Source organism: Pezoporus wallicus, unplaced genomic scaffold, assembly GCF_028554395.1.
Source record: "Pezoporus wallicus isolate ANWC-B61680 ecotype Strahan unplaced genomic scaffold, APGP_CSIRO_Pwel_v1 contig_9719, whole genome shotgun sequence".
Taxonomy (NCBI): Eukaryota; Metazoa; Chordata; class Aves; order Psittaciformes; family Psittacidae; genus Pezoporus; species Pezoporus wallicus.
In genome coordinates this window covers 409,519-424,082 of record NW_026642910.1, presented here as the reverse complement: position 1 = coordinate 424,082, position 14,564 = coordinate 409,519, and the positions used below count along the sequence as shown (strand labels likewise).

The following is a 14,564-nucleotide window of genomic DNA, read 5'->3' as shown; positions in this document are numbered from 1 at the left end:
TGGTCTGCACGCCTGCGTCTCCCCTGTTTGGCAGTTGTGAGTCAGGATTACAGACGTTACCGCAGGAAGAAATCACATTACCACATAGCACTGAGTGCACCACTGATAACACAAAGTGTCAGGAGGAATAAATCAAAACCACCCTCATCAAAGCTGAGGGACACCAGACCTGGGGCACAAAGACCCTTGGTTGACAGCAGTCCCATACCTGCATGCTCACATGCTTTAACAAACGTTCAAACACAGAGAGAAATGATTCCTCACATCAGGAACAGGCTGCCAAAGGAAGCTTGTGGCTGCCCCATTCCTGGAAGTGTCCAAGGCCAGGCTGGACAAGGCTTGGAGCAACCTGCTGTAGTGGAACGTGTCCCTGCCCATGGCAGGGGGTTGGAACTGGATGACCTTTCTTTCCAACCCAAACCAGTCTGCGATTCTATCTCAGACCAGTTCAAAGGCTCAGGGTCTTTCTGGTTTTCCCTTTCAGAGACAGGTAAGGAAAGATGTCACGGATGGTTTTGTTGCTGTTATCTTCACACAAAAGGAGGCTGGGAAGGGGAAGGCAGGGCGATTTTCACAATTCCAGCTTTCCTGGGATTATTTGGTCATGGTTTTATCATAATCGGATTCATGGGATCACCAGTTCCCGGCTGGGTTCTTGGCTTCTTGTCAACTAATTACACCCTGTGCCATTTAATTTCTTCCAGCGATTGAGCTGCTCAACCCCACACTTCCTCCCTAACCTCACACTATGGAAGCGACATCAAAAGCTCCATTGATTTCTTTTAAGCCTAAAGATCTTTCCCAAAACCGAGGTGCAATGCCTCCCCCTTCCCACCCCACCACCAAAGCCAACCGGAGCAGTGGGGGAGAAGCAGATCCCAGGCATCCTCTCCACCCCCTAACCTGCTCCAAGATGCCCCCAGCTCATCCCCACCCCAAGCCACCAGCGTAGGGGCGTCCCCCACCATGTCCCCCATCACCTCCATCCCCCGGCGGCGCGATGTTGGCTCCCTCCACCCCGTCCTGTTTAAGCACGTGGGGCCGGCGCTAGGCTAAAGCAAGGTGGCGTGGCCGCTGGTGTCGTCATGGTCCACGCTGTTGAGGATGGCTGTCTGGTCTTCAGGGAGCTGCCGGTGGCAGAGGTCGTCCTTCAGCGCCGAGAGGCGGGCGAAGGGGTCCTGACGAGGGTGTCTCTTCTTCTTGCGGAGGCAGACAGCTTCGTCAGGCCACAGTACCTGAGAGTTGGGAAGGTGCTGAACCTGGGAGGCAGAGCCGTCTGCGGGGGAAGAGAAGCATGGAATCATAGGAGCATGGAATCAACTGGGTTGGAAAAGACCCTTGAGATCAAGTCCAACCATTCCCCATCACTAACCCATGCCACTGAGGGCCTTGTCTACATGGTTTGTGAACACTTCCAGGGATGGTGGTTCCAACACTTCCCTGGAAGCCTGTTCCAGTGCCTGAGACCCAAGATAGATGGGACCAGAGGCAACACCAGCAGCAAGCAGAGTGCTTTGCATGCTGTAAAAGAGAGGTTAAAACAAGCCCGGCCCTGAATCTAATCACTTGGTGAGAAGGGCATCATGGAAAGTTAACACTCAGAACCCAAACCAGACTGGAGATGCATGAAAGGGGAACTTGTTTTGGAGGTGGGGAGGAGCAGCAGAGGGACACGGTGAGCAAGGGAGCCGTCCCTTTAGGGATAGGGGGTGAGGGCATCATCCACGGATGGGTTTGGAGCCAGCAGGGACCTGCCTGGTCTTTGCCCATGGGAGGGCAGAGGGGATGCTGATGGGGACCACGGTGCCCTTGCACTCACTGGATTGTTTTCTGGATTTCGAGGAGCCCTTGGATGACTTTTTGGGCTTCTTTATCCGCTGGTATTTCAGAGCTTCAAGCCTCTCAGGTGCAGCAGCGTCCCCGGGCGGAGATGGACAGTTTCTAGGGAGCAAAAAGCAGACAGGCATTGTCAGCGGCTCTCAGCCACTCTCCGGCCTCTGGATGTCCCCGGTGGGGGATCGGTTGACCCCAGCCAGCTGTGCCATGGAAAAGGAAAAGGTGAGAAACCCGGGGCCTCGCCGGCCCCCGACATCTCCTCCACGTTGCCGGTCCCAAAAGCAACGTCCAGCAAGAGCGTTGCCAGCACCCCCAGCTCACCTGCCTGCCATGCCAGCACAGCTAAACCAAAAAGGACGGGGCAGATCCTATGTCCGATAAGGTATTGCTGGGAAGCGGTGGGGGAAACCCCTTGGGATGGAAAGAGAGGAAGAAGACAGGCAGAAGCGGCACGGCAGCATCGAGATGGGCACCACGAGCCACCCATGGTGGACAACACCAGCACCACGAGCAGCAGGGAGGCAGAATCCTGCCCGGCCCTGCTCCCATGGCCAGGATAACCGAGCGCCACACGACAGACAGGGACACAAAGGGCACACGCCGACAGCCGGGAACCTCATTCCCAGGTCCCTGCTATAAGCAACAACAGAAACACAACAGCACGGGAGCATCTACTCCTTTCCCACCCAGAGCTGGGTTTTCCTGCCCTGTGGGACAGGATGTTGGAATGGTGAGGTTTTACCATGAGGGACAAGGAGGGGATTTGCAAATAGGTGTTTCCTGCAGGACAGCAAGAAGCTGTAAGTGATAGTTTTCCAGCTCCAGCCCCTGAGTAACTCTTCTACAGGAATCAGCTCAAGGTTAAGTGGTCTCCCCTTTGCAAAGGGATCTTCTGCTCTGTTTTCTTCACTGTACCTGTTTTCCCACCCAAGGGCTGGAAAGCTGACTGCTGTCAGCAGGGTAGCAAGGAAAACCTTTCCCTTTGGACAACGGTCAGCCCAGTTCTTGCCTATAACACATCCCAGCATCCCCCCCTCTTGCTGCTTTCCCATCTCCTTCCCTCTTCTATTTTACTTTCAGGACCCTCGATGTTGCACCAGCACCTGCAGAAGGAGAAGCCTGAGGCTACAGGTAACAACCTGGGATCAACTTCAGTTGTTACAGAGCAACCTGCATGCAAGGTGTCCAGAGATGACAGGGAAAGCACCCGCAAAACATCCTTCATTGCAATAGAGCCAGTGCTCAAAGCCAGGCTCCAGAGAGGAGATTTGAACCAGCATGCATCAAACAAGCCTGTCTACACAACACTCTACTGCTTTCACAACTGGAGGTCGGTGACCAAACCTTTTCCAAACAGCCACACAGAGCATGGCAACTCCTGCATCTTCAGGTGTCTGTGATGGGGTTGGGATGAGCAGACCCCACAAGGCACACGCCCTGCACCCAGCAGCATGTGGAGGAGCTGCCTCAGTGTCCCCAAGAAGCTGTGGATGAAATCTTCCTGGTGGGTCAGTAAGATGGGACCCATCCAGCATCGCCAAAACTCTGTGTGCCAGCGGTAGGGAATGAGTAAGCATAGAGCCCCAGCACAAGGTACAAGACCACATCCCCCTGTGATGTGTTTGAAGCTTCTCATCTCCATTAGATTCCAGGAGGAGCCTTGCAGGCCCTGAAAACACCCTGCAGGGTTTCCTCTGGAAGTCTTCCACTGCTGTGGAGCCCGATGTGCCAGCAACTCTTCATGTCTCAGATCCCAAGTGACTGATGCTTCAGCTGAAGCGGCACAGGCAGAGAGCTCCCAAGGGATTTTTCCCCTTGAGGAGCAGGAGGGGTTGGTTTTGAAGCTGGTTTCTGAAGGTACGTGTGATTGCAAAGCCTCTCAGATCTTCCAGCCGCGTTGGAGAGCAGTGAGAAAAGCACAGTGCGAATTGATGCAGCAGCTGGGGCACAGCAGATGCAACAGAAACCCAAACACTGGGTATGAAGAGCTGCTTTTCATGTTTCCCATCAACATCAAGGCATGGAATGCTCCTGGAGAGCCTCTGTTCCAGCTCCCAGCAGAGCAGCACGTCAACAGAAGATGAAGCAACTCGTCAGACGAGCTGCTGGCTGGATCCAAGTGAGAGTTTTCCCTCATAGGAAAGATGACATTTACGAGCCCAGAGAGTTGCAGTTCTTCAACATCATCTTCCCAAGGGCAACGAGATGCTGCAAGTGGCGGCTCCAAGCTCCACTGGGGCATTGCCCACTGGGCTGCATCAACACCAACAGCCACTGGGCTGTACCCCACACACATAAGATGGTTCAGAGTAACACCACATTGACCCAGAAGGCCAACAACATAGGACTTCCTGCAGTAATTCCCATCTGAATAGTCAATAAGAGGCTTTTCCCACTTCTATCCACCATTCTCTGGTTTGCACAATACATTCATGCAGGTACTTGGCTAATGGCGACCTCAATTGCTCCAGCCCCACTCCATCTCCCATGTGTGCCACCATCCTGCCCATCAGCATCTTTACCTTTTACTGCCTGTTCCCACCATCCAGTTAACTTTGCTGCTATTAGTAAGGCCCAACTTATAAAAGGCTCTTGCTCTTTCCATGCTTTTTTTCCTTCTAAGAAGATGTTCCTGTGGCACGTTGACAAAATGAGACAGATTTACGCGAGGGATTAGGGGGAAATTGCCTGAAGCTCATTTCCACTTGTTCTCCATAATTGGGCTTGTATTTATACACACAAACATAAGCAGATGAACCCATGTGTCACCATAAATAGTCTGACCTCTGGCAAGGAAGAGATACAGAGGAGGACGAGACGATGTTACTCACCAGCCAAATCGTATCTGCTCTACCCACCCTTTATTTCTTCCAAGGACTCCAATTATTTCACATTCATTTGCATTTTAAGCTCAGCCAAAAGTCTGTTCCTGCCCACAGAGTTCATATCTTGGGCAGCTGCCCATGCACCAGAAGTCTCTTGAACACATGATGATGAGGTTCAGGAAGGTGGGTGAAATTCTCCACTGCAGAACCAAGGAAAGGAGCTTCAAGAAGCACACGTGAATTCCAGGTCAAGGCCCCACAAACACCCAGAGCAGAAGCTTTCTCAAGTCTTCAAAGGACAACCCTTCTGAATGAGCTAGGGTCTGAACTGCATAGACAGGGAAGTACTGGAGAGACCAGAAAGGTACTGAGAGACCTCAGAGAACCCCAGCATAGGAAGAGGTAGCTGAGAGAAAAGAGCTATCCAAACCAACACACATCTCAGCTGCTCTTCTTCAAACCTCCTTCCACATACGAGGCAAAGACACAAGGGAAAAGCCCTGTGAAAGCATCATTAACCTCCTTCCACCCAAAAGGGGGAACCCATATAAAGGAAGAGTCCAGCAGATTCAAGGCACAATACATGTATTTCACCTCAGGGAGGTCTCAATACACATTCCCTGTCTCCTGCTCTCCTTGAGTCAAGATGTTGACATCCAGGAATAGTTTGGACATGTTAGAGCATCCACTTGGACCAGACAGAGCAACCACTTGGACCAGAGCCCACCACGTTCTTCAACCCTTCATCCTCCTCAGATGAAGAGTTCAATTCAAGGCTCCATCTCACACCCAAAGTCCAGCATGATCCAATAAGATGTCCTGCAAGTTGGAATGCCCCCTCTGTCCCGAGGCTGCTGCCTCCATCCTGGAATGCCATCATGCAACACTTGAGATCCTTCGGCACAAGAGGCGCTAGAGAAACACAGCGGTGACGGCCCCTTGCCAAGGCACCACAATGAGGGAGGAAGAGGCTGGGAACACACCAGAGAAGGGTGTCCCCTTCTCCAGGTCTGCAGACACCACAACTCATCTACACAACGGACTTCACCATGCTGACGGGAGAGGAGAGAGGGTGAGGGAAAAGGGGCTGGACTGGAGAGGAAGAGGGGGGAATAAAGTCACGGGGCAAGGGAAGAGAGGAAGAGAAATGAAAAACGGGAGTGAGAAAATATAGAAGGAACTTAAAAGAGACTGAAAAGAAGAAAATCATAGTAATAATCCAGAAAGAAAAGAGAAAAAAAACGCACTCAGACAAGCGGACTCACAACTTCTCCAAGCGGGAGGAGGCATGGAACACATGCAGAGGAGCAGCACATGGACAGTCTTTAAAGGGGAACCTGGTTTCTTTCAAGCGGGGAGCGAGGGGTGACCTCCTCCCGCACGCCTGGCACCCACGTCCCTTTGTCACTCAACGCTACGCCATGGCCGAGCCTCCCAAATCCTGGCATCAGCAGCACTGCCCTGGAAAAGGGGGGTCCTGAAGGGATCAGCCAGGGCAGGCTGTGGTGCTGAGGGGCATGGGTGCTTGGTGCTTTGTCTGTGGTTTTTGGGTTTCCCTCTGCACGGAGGCGACAGCCCCGCTTTAGCCCATTAGGAGATGCATCCGGAGAGAAGAGGATGGGAAAACTGCCTGTGCTGACTCGGGAATGGCATTATTTATCCCTGCCTTTCACCCAGGGAAAAGCCTGCAACCACCACCGAGCCCATACACCACAGGATCACAGACTGGTTTGGAAACGACCTTAAGATCATCCAGTCCCAACCCCCTGCCATGGGCAGGGACACCTTCCACTAGAGCAGGTTGCTCCAAGCCCCTTCCAACCCGGCCTTGAACACTGCCAGGGATGGAGCATCCCCAAGGAATGGCCTCTCCCTTTCCTTCCCTCAGCTTTTATTACTGCAGTACAGCAGTCCAGCTGGTCTGGTGAAAAATCCCTGTGCTCTGCACGCACTGACAATTTTATGACCCCAAATCATCAAGAAATTACTTGGCTGGGCTCTTTACAGGATTCCTTGCTTATTAAAGGGAGATTTATCCTTCTGGCTTCCCCTTTTGGGGGAATAATGACTCTGGAGTCTCTCCTGCAGCTCCAGTCCCCTGCAGCATCTTGGAATAAGATGCATGGCTACTCCTCAGGAAGCATCCTGCTGGGCAATGTGACCCTGCTCCTAAAAACCCATCAGCCCACGGCATCTGGAGACAGGAGCCCACCAGGATCTGTGCAAAAGCCACACCAAACCAGCCCGGATCCACCTCTGCTCTATTAAAGCCATGTTACTTGTGTCCCTAATGCTCCCAGAGCAGGGAAGTACCACAGGGAAGGAAGAGTGAGAACAGCCACGTCCTCACTGAGGGCTTCTTTATTACTCCAGAAGCCTGGCACAGCTCAGATCTCCCCGAGGCTTGGTCCCAGCTTTGTTCCTCATGCGATACCCTGCTCTGGGATCAGCAGGGGAAAACAGAAGAAAGTGGCCAAGCACTCCAGACCTTTGGAAGCTACAAGGCTCAAACTAGAGAATGGTTCCTCCATGGAGCACACATCCTGTACCTGCTCCTTCCTCACCTCTCCTGCTCTGCCCACCCCACAACAACCCTCCAGGTCAGCTGGAGAAATTCTCCTCTCTTGGAAACATGTACCCGATCCCATCTCTCTCTCATGAGGCTCTTTTCCAGCCCAACAAGGGTCCTCAGGCTGTTAGAAGAGCATCAGCCAAGACCTTGACTCTGTCCATCCAAGGCAGAAAAGCTCTGTCAGACCTGTGCTAAAGAAGCCTGGGAACAGCCAAGCCCTAGAAACGGACCCACCATGTGCAATCCAACCTCTCCTTTCATAACCAGGCTGGGTGACAGCCAAAGGGGTCGGCATTCCCAGTCCTTGTAGTCAGAAATGTTACCCCATCTGCCTTTAGCAGTTTTAGTGACATCCTCTGCTTCTAAGGTCTGAAAGCCATCTCCCAATTACTCCATCCCAGTCCCAGGGGTGCCCATGGTCATCCAGGAAACAGGGCCTGTGAAGGCAGCCTCTCTCTTAGGAGAGTCTTCCGAGATCTGCTTAGGGCTTTTTAATTACAGCTGGATCAGAAGAAGTCTTCAAGGTTTCCCAATGGGAATGAGGAACCACCTCCCCAGCAGCCTGAAACTGCAGCCACGCTGCTGCCAACCACACAGCCTATCTTGGCTTCTCCCCTTCTCCATGACTGAGGGGATGTGGGAAGAACAAAACAGGTCCAGGTATTGATGGGAGCAAAATTCCCCATGTCCTGGACTGCAACTGGAGACCGCCTTGTGGAACCCTATTCCGAGGGCACTGTCTGCTCCATCTGTGCCTTCTACCTGGCTTCAGAAGGTGGCCCTGAGCTCCTCTTGGTTTGGATCACGTGGACACAGCACACACCTCCCTGACACTACACAACCAACACCGGGATCGAGGGTGCCATCCTCCAGGAAAGGAATGGTGGCCATGGGAATACAACAGCTTGGCTCATCCCAAAGTCCACTGTGAAGACATTGCTGCCACCACCGGGTTCTCCAGCCCAAAGGCAGGGGAGCAGCAGCGTGCTGCTGGGAGGGGAAACCCAAAAGCCACAGAGACTGTGTGTCCAGAGGTGTTTCCTACTGTTTTCGGATTCCTTATTCCCCTTTAAAGGAAGAGATGGTATTGGAAAAGCCCCTTCCGTGTCCCCCTTCTCATGCCCCGCTCCCAGCCACCCTCCACAGCGCCCACACCATCCTTTCGGACATGGATCACCCTTACCTATTGAGCTGAGGAGAAGCTTGTCTCGACAACACTGCCCAGATAGCTGAGATTAATCAAAAACAAAGCAGTTATCAACACCCGCAAGGAGCCGAGCTCCGCAACACATCAGCACGTCAACAACTCCAAAGGAAAAAAGGAGGGAAAGAAACCAAACAGAAACCACAAACAAAACGAGGCTGGAGAATAAAGGGGGAAAGAAACAGAAGAAGAAAGGAAACAAAGAAGAAACCAAAACAGTACTCAACGAAGCGAATGGATACACTGCGTAAAAGCACGTACAACAGTGCTGGCTCTAACACGGATCTGTCCTGGAGCTGGCTCTCCTTAGGGTTGGCCCTGGCTTGGAGACGTGGACCTATAGATGCTTAACGGCATCACTCCGGAGCTGTGCTTCCCAAAAGGCACACAGAAGTCATTTCAGGCTCGTTCAGCTCCTCTCCCTCCCCATCTTCTCCCCCGAGCCCTCCATCCTTCCCCCTGCGCCAGAGGGGTTTTCTAAGGCCATAACGCTTCCAGGTACCAGAGGGAGGGAGTGAAATGGGGGAAGTGGTGAAACGCTGCCTCCCCCCTCCCCAAAACACATTCCTCTTCTCCGCACGCCTCCGACCGCGCCGGCTCCGTGGGGCTAGGGGGCCCCGGCCCCCCAAGTCCTCTCTGCCACAAGAGGAAGGGGGTTCAAGCCCCACCAGACAACAAGCCAAAATGAAGCGAGACGAAAGGATGGGACGAAAGCACGGCTACGGGGTCTGAGGAGCTGGGAAAGACAGAGGGAAAGAGGAGGAATACAGAGAGAAAAGGAGAAAGAGAGAGACGCTTTTTGCCTGGAGCAACCCTGGTACCTGGAAAACCAGCCGCTACTGTCTAGTGCAGCCACATCCCTCTCTTAGGGCAGGATCTGAGCGTGCCGGCAGCCTCCCGATCTCCGCTGGGGTTACTTTACTGTTTCTATGTCCTCCTCTCCTGACATGCTGCTGCTGTGGCTAAAAGTCCTCGAGCTCTCCCTGCCCGCGTCCTGGGGCTGCAGCATCCCTTTTGCAGGTGGGGCGGTGACCGTGTCATGCATTAAAGCTCTCTAGACTCCGCGGGGAGGAAGAGGAAGAGGAAGGAAGACAGAGGCGCGGCGGCGGCGGCCCTAACGTTCGAAGAAAGCCAAGAGCCAGCAGCTAGAAGAGGAAACAACCGCCAGTGACACCAGGACACTTACCTACGTGAGCCGGGAGCCAGGTCATTGCACGCCTGGTAGACAGCCCATAGTCCTCACGGCGCTCCCACATTCCCAAGGGAGCAGCCAGGGAGGAGAAGGCAAGCGTTCCGACTGGGAAGGTCGCCTAAACCCCAGCTCTCTTGGGCAGTGGCCATGCAACCCCTTGGTGCCACCAAGCTTCTTCCTAGCAAAGCCCGCAAGATGCCATCTCCAAAAGGGATGCTGCAGCACGCCCAAGAGAGTCCCTACGAGTTGGGATGGTGATGGCGGGGAAGGAATCAGAGGGAATGGGTGAGGCAGGGTCAGGGAAGCAGGGAAGGGGCTGGAGGGAGGCACCACGGGGCTCACACACTTACCCCGTGGCGGCTACCGTGGTGGATGTCGGCTCCGGTTGGAGGATCTCCTCACTGGCCCTCCTTGGAGAAGGGATGTCTCCGAAAACATCCATGGTATCCACGGGCAAGGAGGACCCTTGGGAAGCGGAGTAGCCGGTGGTGGCCAGGGAGGTGAAGGCTGTGGTAGGTCGGAAGCTGGGGCTGTCGCCCCGGCTGCTGGGCGCCGGGGATCCCGTTGATGACGGTGTGGACTTGCGGGAGAAGCTCACGGCCGTGGGGGGCTGCAGGGTGATCTCCGACACCTCAGCCTGCTGGATGAGACCCGGCCGGGGCCGGGCACGGGCAGTCAGCTCCGGGGAGCTGTTCCGGGAGCTGAGGGGGCTTTGGGTCAGAGGAGAAAGCCTCGAAGGTTGTAGCACCACCTGATGTAAACTGGGCTCGGCCCTCCTGACCTGCCGAGGGCTTGGCCGAGGTCGGGGTTGGGGCTCGTACCACCTGGTATCCAGGCTGAATGTGCTTGTGCCGCTGGGAACGCCGGGCTCGGACGGTTCGTGGTAAGGCAACACGGGTATGCCCATACCTTGGCTGGTATGTCTTAGCTGCCCTTGACATCCCATGGGTTGCATAGGTTTGTCCTGCCACTTGGTGGTGGTGGGCACAGAAGGCTGTCCCCTGCCGGGTGACTTGCCGGTCCAGCTCTTTGGTGCCTCCAAGGGCAAGATGCCCGGGTAGGATGCGGGGACCACCTGAAGGGAGGAAGGGGGTGGCCCCCGAGGAAGGCAACCAGTGGGCTGGGTGCCCTCGCCCCCCTCACAGGGCTGGAGCTGGTGGGGGAACGGCGCAGGGGCCAGCTCCAGGCTGCCGAAGGGGAACTCAGCCCTGCCCCACGACTCAGGGGACCGGCCCCCTGTAGGTGTCTGGGCCAGGGGCAGCGTGCTGTTGGAGGCGTTCTCGCCGTTCTCCTCGGGGATGGTGGGGTGTCCGAAGGGCCCCTCGGGGGGCAGCGGTGGGGAGGACATGACCGAGCTCAACGGGCTGACTTCCGGCATGTAGAAGGGCGGTGGGTCCACCTCCCCGGGGCTGCTGCTGCTGAGGTAACCGTAAAACTGGTGGTGGAAAGCCCGTGGGGCTGGTGGGCGAGCCTGGCCGGTGGGCTGCAGAGCACCGGACCCCTCCAGCGCCCGGTGGAACCGGGGGCTGTATGCTGGTGGCTGAAGGTAGGACTCTTGGCTGGAGGACAGAGGGGTGAGCTGGGTTTTCAGGGCGCTGACGGAGGTGGGGACGACGGGGTCGTCATTCTCCTCGTCCGACTGCCTGAACTCGGGGTACATGTCCGTCTCCTCCACGAAGGGGAAGCCCTCGATGCGCCGCGTCTTCAAGGAGGGCTCCATCTCCGATGGGTCCATGACGAAGCGGCCGTCCGGCCCGCGGCTGATGAGCTCAATGGGGGTGGTGGCCTCGGCTTCGGCCTCCGCCTTGGAGACGCTGTACTTCTTGCTGCTGATGGCTCGCTTGGTCTTCTTGTAAAGGGAAAGCTCCTTCTCCTTGGTGGGGCTCAGCATCCGCTTAGCCTGTGGGCCCTGGTCATCAGAGGACTCTGAAGGGGGACGGAGCGTGCGGATGCTCTCGGGACTCACCTTGCCGGAAGACAACCTGGACCACAAGGGAGAAAAACCAAGAGGGGACTGTCACCCGGAGAGGAAAGGAGGTCTTCTCGAGCAGAAGAACCACCAGCTGGATCCAGAGAACAGACTGCTACCAGCTCTCCAAAGAGGAACCACTGGGAGAAACCAGGATGGCAAAGTCTTGCCCGGTCAGAGGACCAGCAGCAATGCCCATCATCCTGCTCCGCTGGAAGAGAGCTTAGCACCCTCACCAAGGCAACCAGCTCCACCAACGCCCTGCAACCAGCTCCACCAACACCCTGCAACCAGCTCCACCAACACCCTGCAACCAGCTCCACCAACACCCTGCAACCAGCTCCACCAACACCCTGCAACCAGCTCCATCAATACCCTGCAACCAGCTCCACCAATGCCTTGCAACCAGCTCCACCAACACCCTGCAACCAGCTCCACCAATGCCCTGCAACCAGCTCCACCAATGCCCTGCAACCAGCTCCACCAACGCCCTGCAACCAGCTCCATCAGCACCTTGCAACCAGCTCCATAGCCCCAGAAGGACAAAAGACAGATCCAGAGCTCACTTCCAACTCCTGCAAAGGTTTCCTATGTCCACCTGAGCTATCAACACAGAGAAAGCCCCTGAGAGGGACATCAGGCAAACGTTTCCCTCCTGCAGAACTCAGTATCTCACTTGCAGATGTTGATGGATCATTTCAGACCAACCGTCTACCCCATTCTCAACACTCCAACTTAAGGCTGAGAGCCTCAAAGGCAGAGAGCATCAGAATAGTTCACTCATCCCTATCCAGAAAGCCTCGGACAAAGAGGGTTCAAAGGCAAAAGGCAGCAGATCCAACAAAGCCAGCCCAGGCATGGTTATTCCAGTGCAGTGGATGAACCAAAATAAAGCAAGATTAAGATCCACCAGCACTGGGACATTTTACAGCGATCCAGGAGCCAAAGCATGAGGTGTCCACATCTGACTCCCATGAAGATGCTCCTGCTGATTAGCAGCTATACATGCTTTTGATGGCTCTGCAAGGAGCTGTGGCTGCTGCAAACACCACAATCCACCACCTTGGGGCACGTGTGGGAAGAGGCTTCAGCGGGACACTCCTGATGGGAAAAGAAAGGATGCAGGTGGAAGATTCCCTGAATTTCCCAAGTAAAACCATAATCAACAGAGAGTCACCCAAAACCTACACCGGGTTTGCACGAAGGACTCATATGCAGCAGGATAACCCTTCTCCTAAGGAGCCCCTTCAAGCTGGGTGTGAAATTGAGTTCCATCAGTCAACTCCAGCTTTGGTCAGTGTTCACAGATCCAACGGGGTCATCACTTAGCTGCATTTGTCCCTCTTTTCTGCTCCAAAGCCCATTTGTCTCTTGCTGTATTCCCACGAGTTCAGGGAACACCCAAACCCACTCATCAGGAGCAAGCAAACAAGGTGAGACATTTCCATTTGAGCTTTGCAACAACTTGTAAGGAAGGAGGCACCTTGAAGACCCACAGCCTGGTGCCGCATCTAAGACAGATACTTACGGGGACTCCAAACTCTTCCTGCAGTGGGTTATCGAGAGAGGAGGGTCTGGAAGAGAATAAAAAGGGGAAAGAAGAGAGAAAGCTGAGGAGGCGCAACACAGCAGAGACAACACAAACTCAACATCAAGACAACAAAAGACACTCAACAAGAGGCCAAGGTTTCATTGCTCCAGCGCTTTAATGGTTGCTGACAACACACAGCTCCCGTCACAGGGTCCTGCCCCATCCTGCTGCCGCATCTTAGCTCATAGAATCATATGGGTTGGAAGGGACCTTCCAAGGTCATCTAGTCTTCCAGGACAGAGGAGCTGCTGCCCTTCCTGGCTCTCCAGCCACCATTGTCCCTACGAGCCACTCCTGCATGGTGGCTGCAGCCCCAGCTTTTGGGAAGCAGAGCAGCAGGGTCTCCATTGCGGGGGTCTTCGCTAGTGTAATGTGGCTGTGGGGCACTAGGGCTGGGCAGAAAGGAACTAGAGAGCCCAGCTCCATGGGACCTCGAGGAGGAGAGGGGCTCAACACCCCAACCCTAAACCCCATCTCTAGGAGTTATCACCAGGCTAGTTCCTGTGTCTCCTCTTCACCCACCCTGCCTCTCCCGCTCCCGACCACGGGCTCTTTCAGGCACAGACGAGGGATGAAGTCAGGGCTTCACCTGAGGACGCGCACGCACAGAAGAAGAGACAGACAGGGAAGACGGTTACCACCACAACACAAGACAGGAGGAGGAGGGAGGAGGAGGAGGAGGAGGAGGGAGGAAGCACACGAGAGGGGATGGGCTTACCTTTCTTGCGCTTGAGCTTGCGTTTGCGTTGCTTGTTGACGAAGCAGGCGGCGAGTGTGCTGAAGAGGATGGCAGCAGCCAGGAAGCAGATGGTGGCAACGATGCCAGCCAGCACCGGGCGGGCTAGACCTTCATCTGTCAGGTCAGGCTGAGGGAATACGTCTGGGGGGAAACCACGACAACTGGGTGTCATCATGCACAATCACTGCTGTCTTCTCCAGGGACCCGTCACAGCAACTGTGAAGGTGACTGGTACTAGGAATGATAATCCCAGACTGGTTTGGGTTGGAAGGGACCTTAAAGCTCATCCAGTTCCAAACCCCTGCCATCATGGGCAGGGACACCTTCCACTAAAGCAGGTTGCTCCAAGCCCCGTCCAACCTGTGCGGTGTCACCAGAGCAGAGCAGAGGGGCAGGATCACCTCTTTGACCATTCAGCCTACCTAGGGAGAGCATCCAGTGCTGCTGCAGGACACTGACAAAGGATTTGGTGACCTTGCACCACATAAATGCATTAAGATGCTGCAAGGGCTGGAGCAGCTCTGCTCTGGAGCCAGGCTGAGAGAGCTGGGTTGGGTCAGCCTGGACAAGAGAAGGTTTCTGAAGGGGAGACCTTAGAGCAGCTCCAGTGCCTGAAGGGGCTGCAGGAAACCTGGA

The 14,564-nt window shown here is 55.0% G+C and overlaps 1 protein-coding gene across 8 annotated transcripts in view; it reads right to left on the bottom strand.

Annotated features, from left to right (window-relative positions):
• Positions 1–926: 926 nt before the first annotated feature.
• Positions 927–14,564, bottom strand: part of IGSF9B (immunoglobulin superfamily member 9B) — a 37,829-nt gene continuing 24,191 nt past the window's right edge. For 4 of the 8 annotated variants that reach the window (XM_057433168.1, XM_057433165.1, XM_057433167.1 and 1 more), the window contains 5 exons: positions 13,908–14,069; positions 13,127–13,172; positions 9,980–11,611; positions 1,820–1,941; positions 927–1,276 (listed from right to left, as the gene is read on the bottom strand). In XM_057433168.1, coding sequence (XP_057289151.1) covers positions 1,053–1,276; positions 1,820–1,941; positions 9,980–11,611; positions 13,127–13,172; positions 13,908–14,069 — 2,186 coding nt within the window. In that variant the 3' untranslated portion in view covers positions 927–1,052. Of the gene's footprint in view, positions 1,277–1,819; positions 1,942–8,416; positions 8,463–9,258; positions 9,583–9,979; positions 11,612–13,126; positions 13,173–13,907; positions 14,070–14,564 lie in introns of those variants that run through there. The other 4 variants (XM_057433169.1, XM_057433170.1, XR_008975349.1 and 1 more) reach the window with 3 other exon arrangements.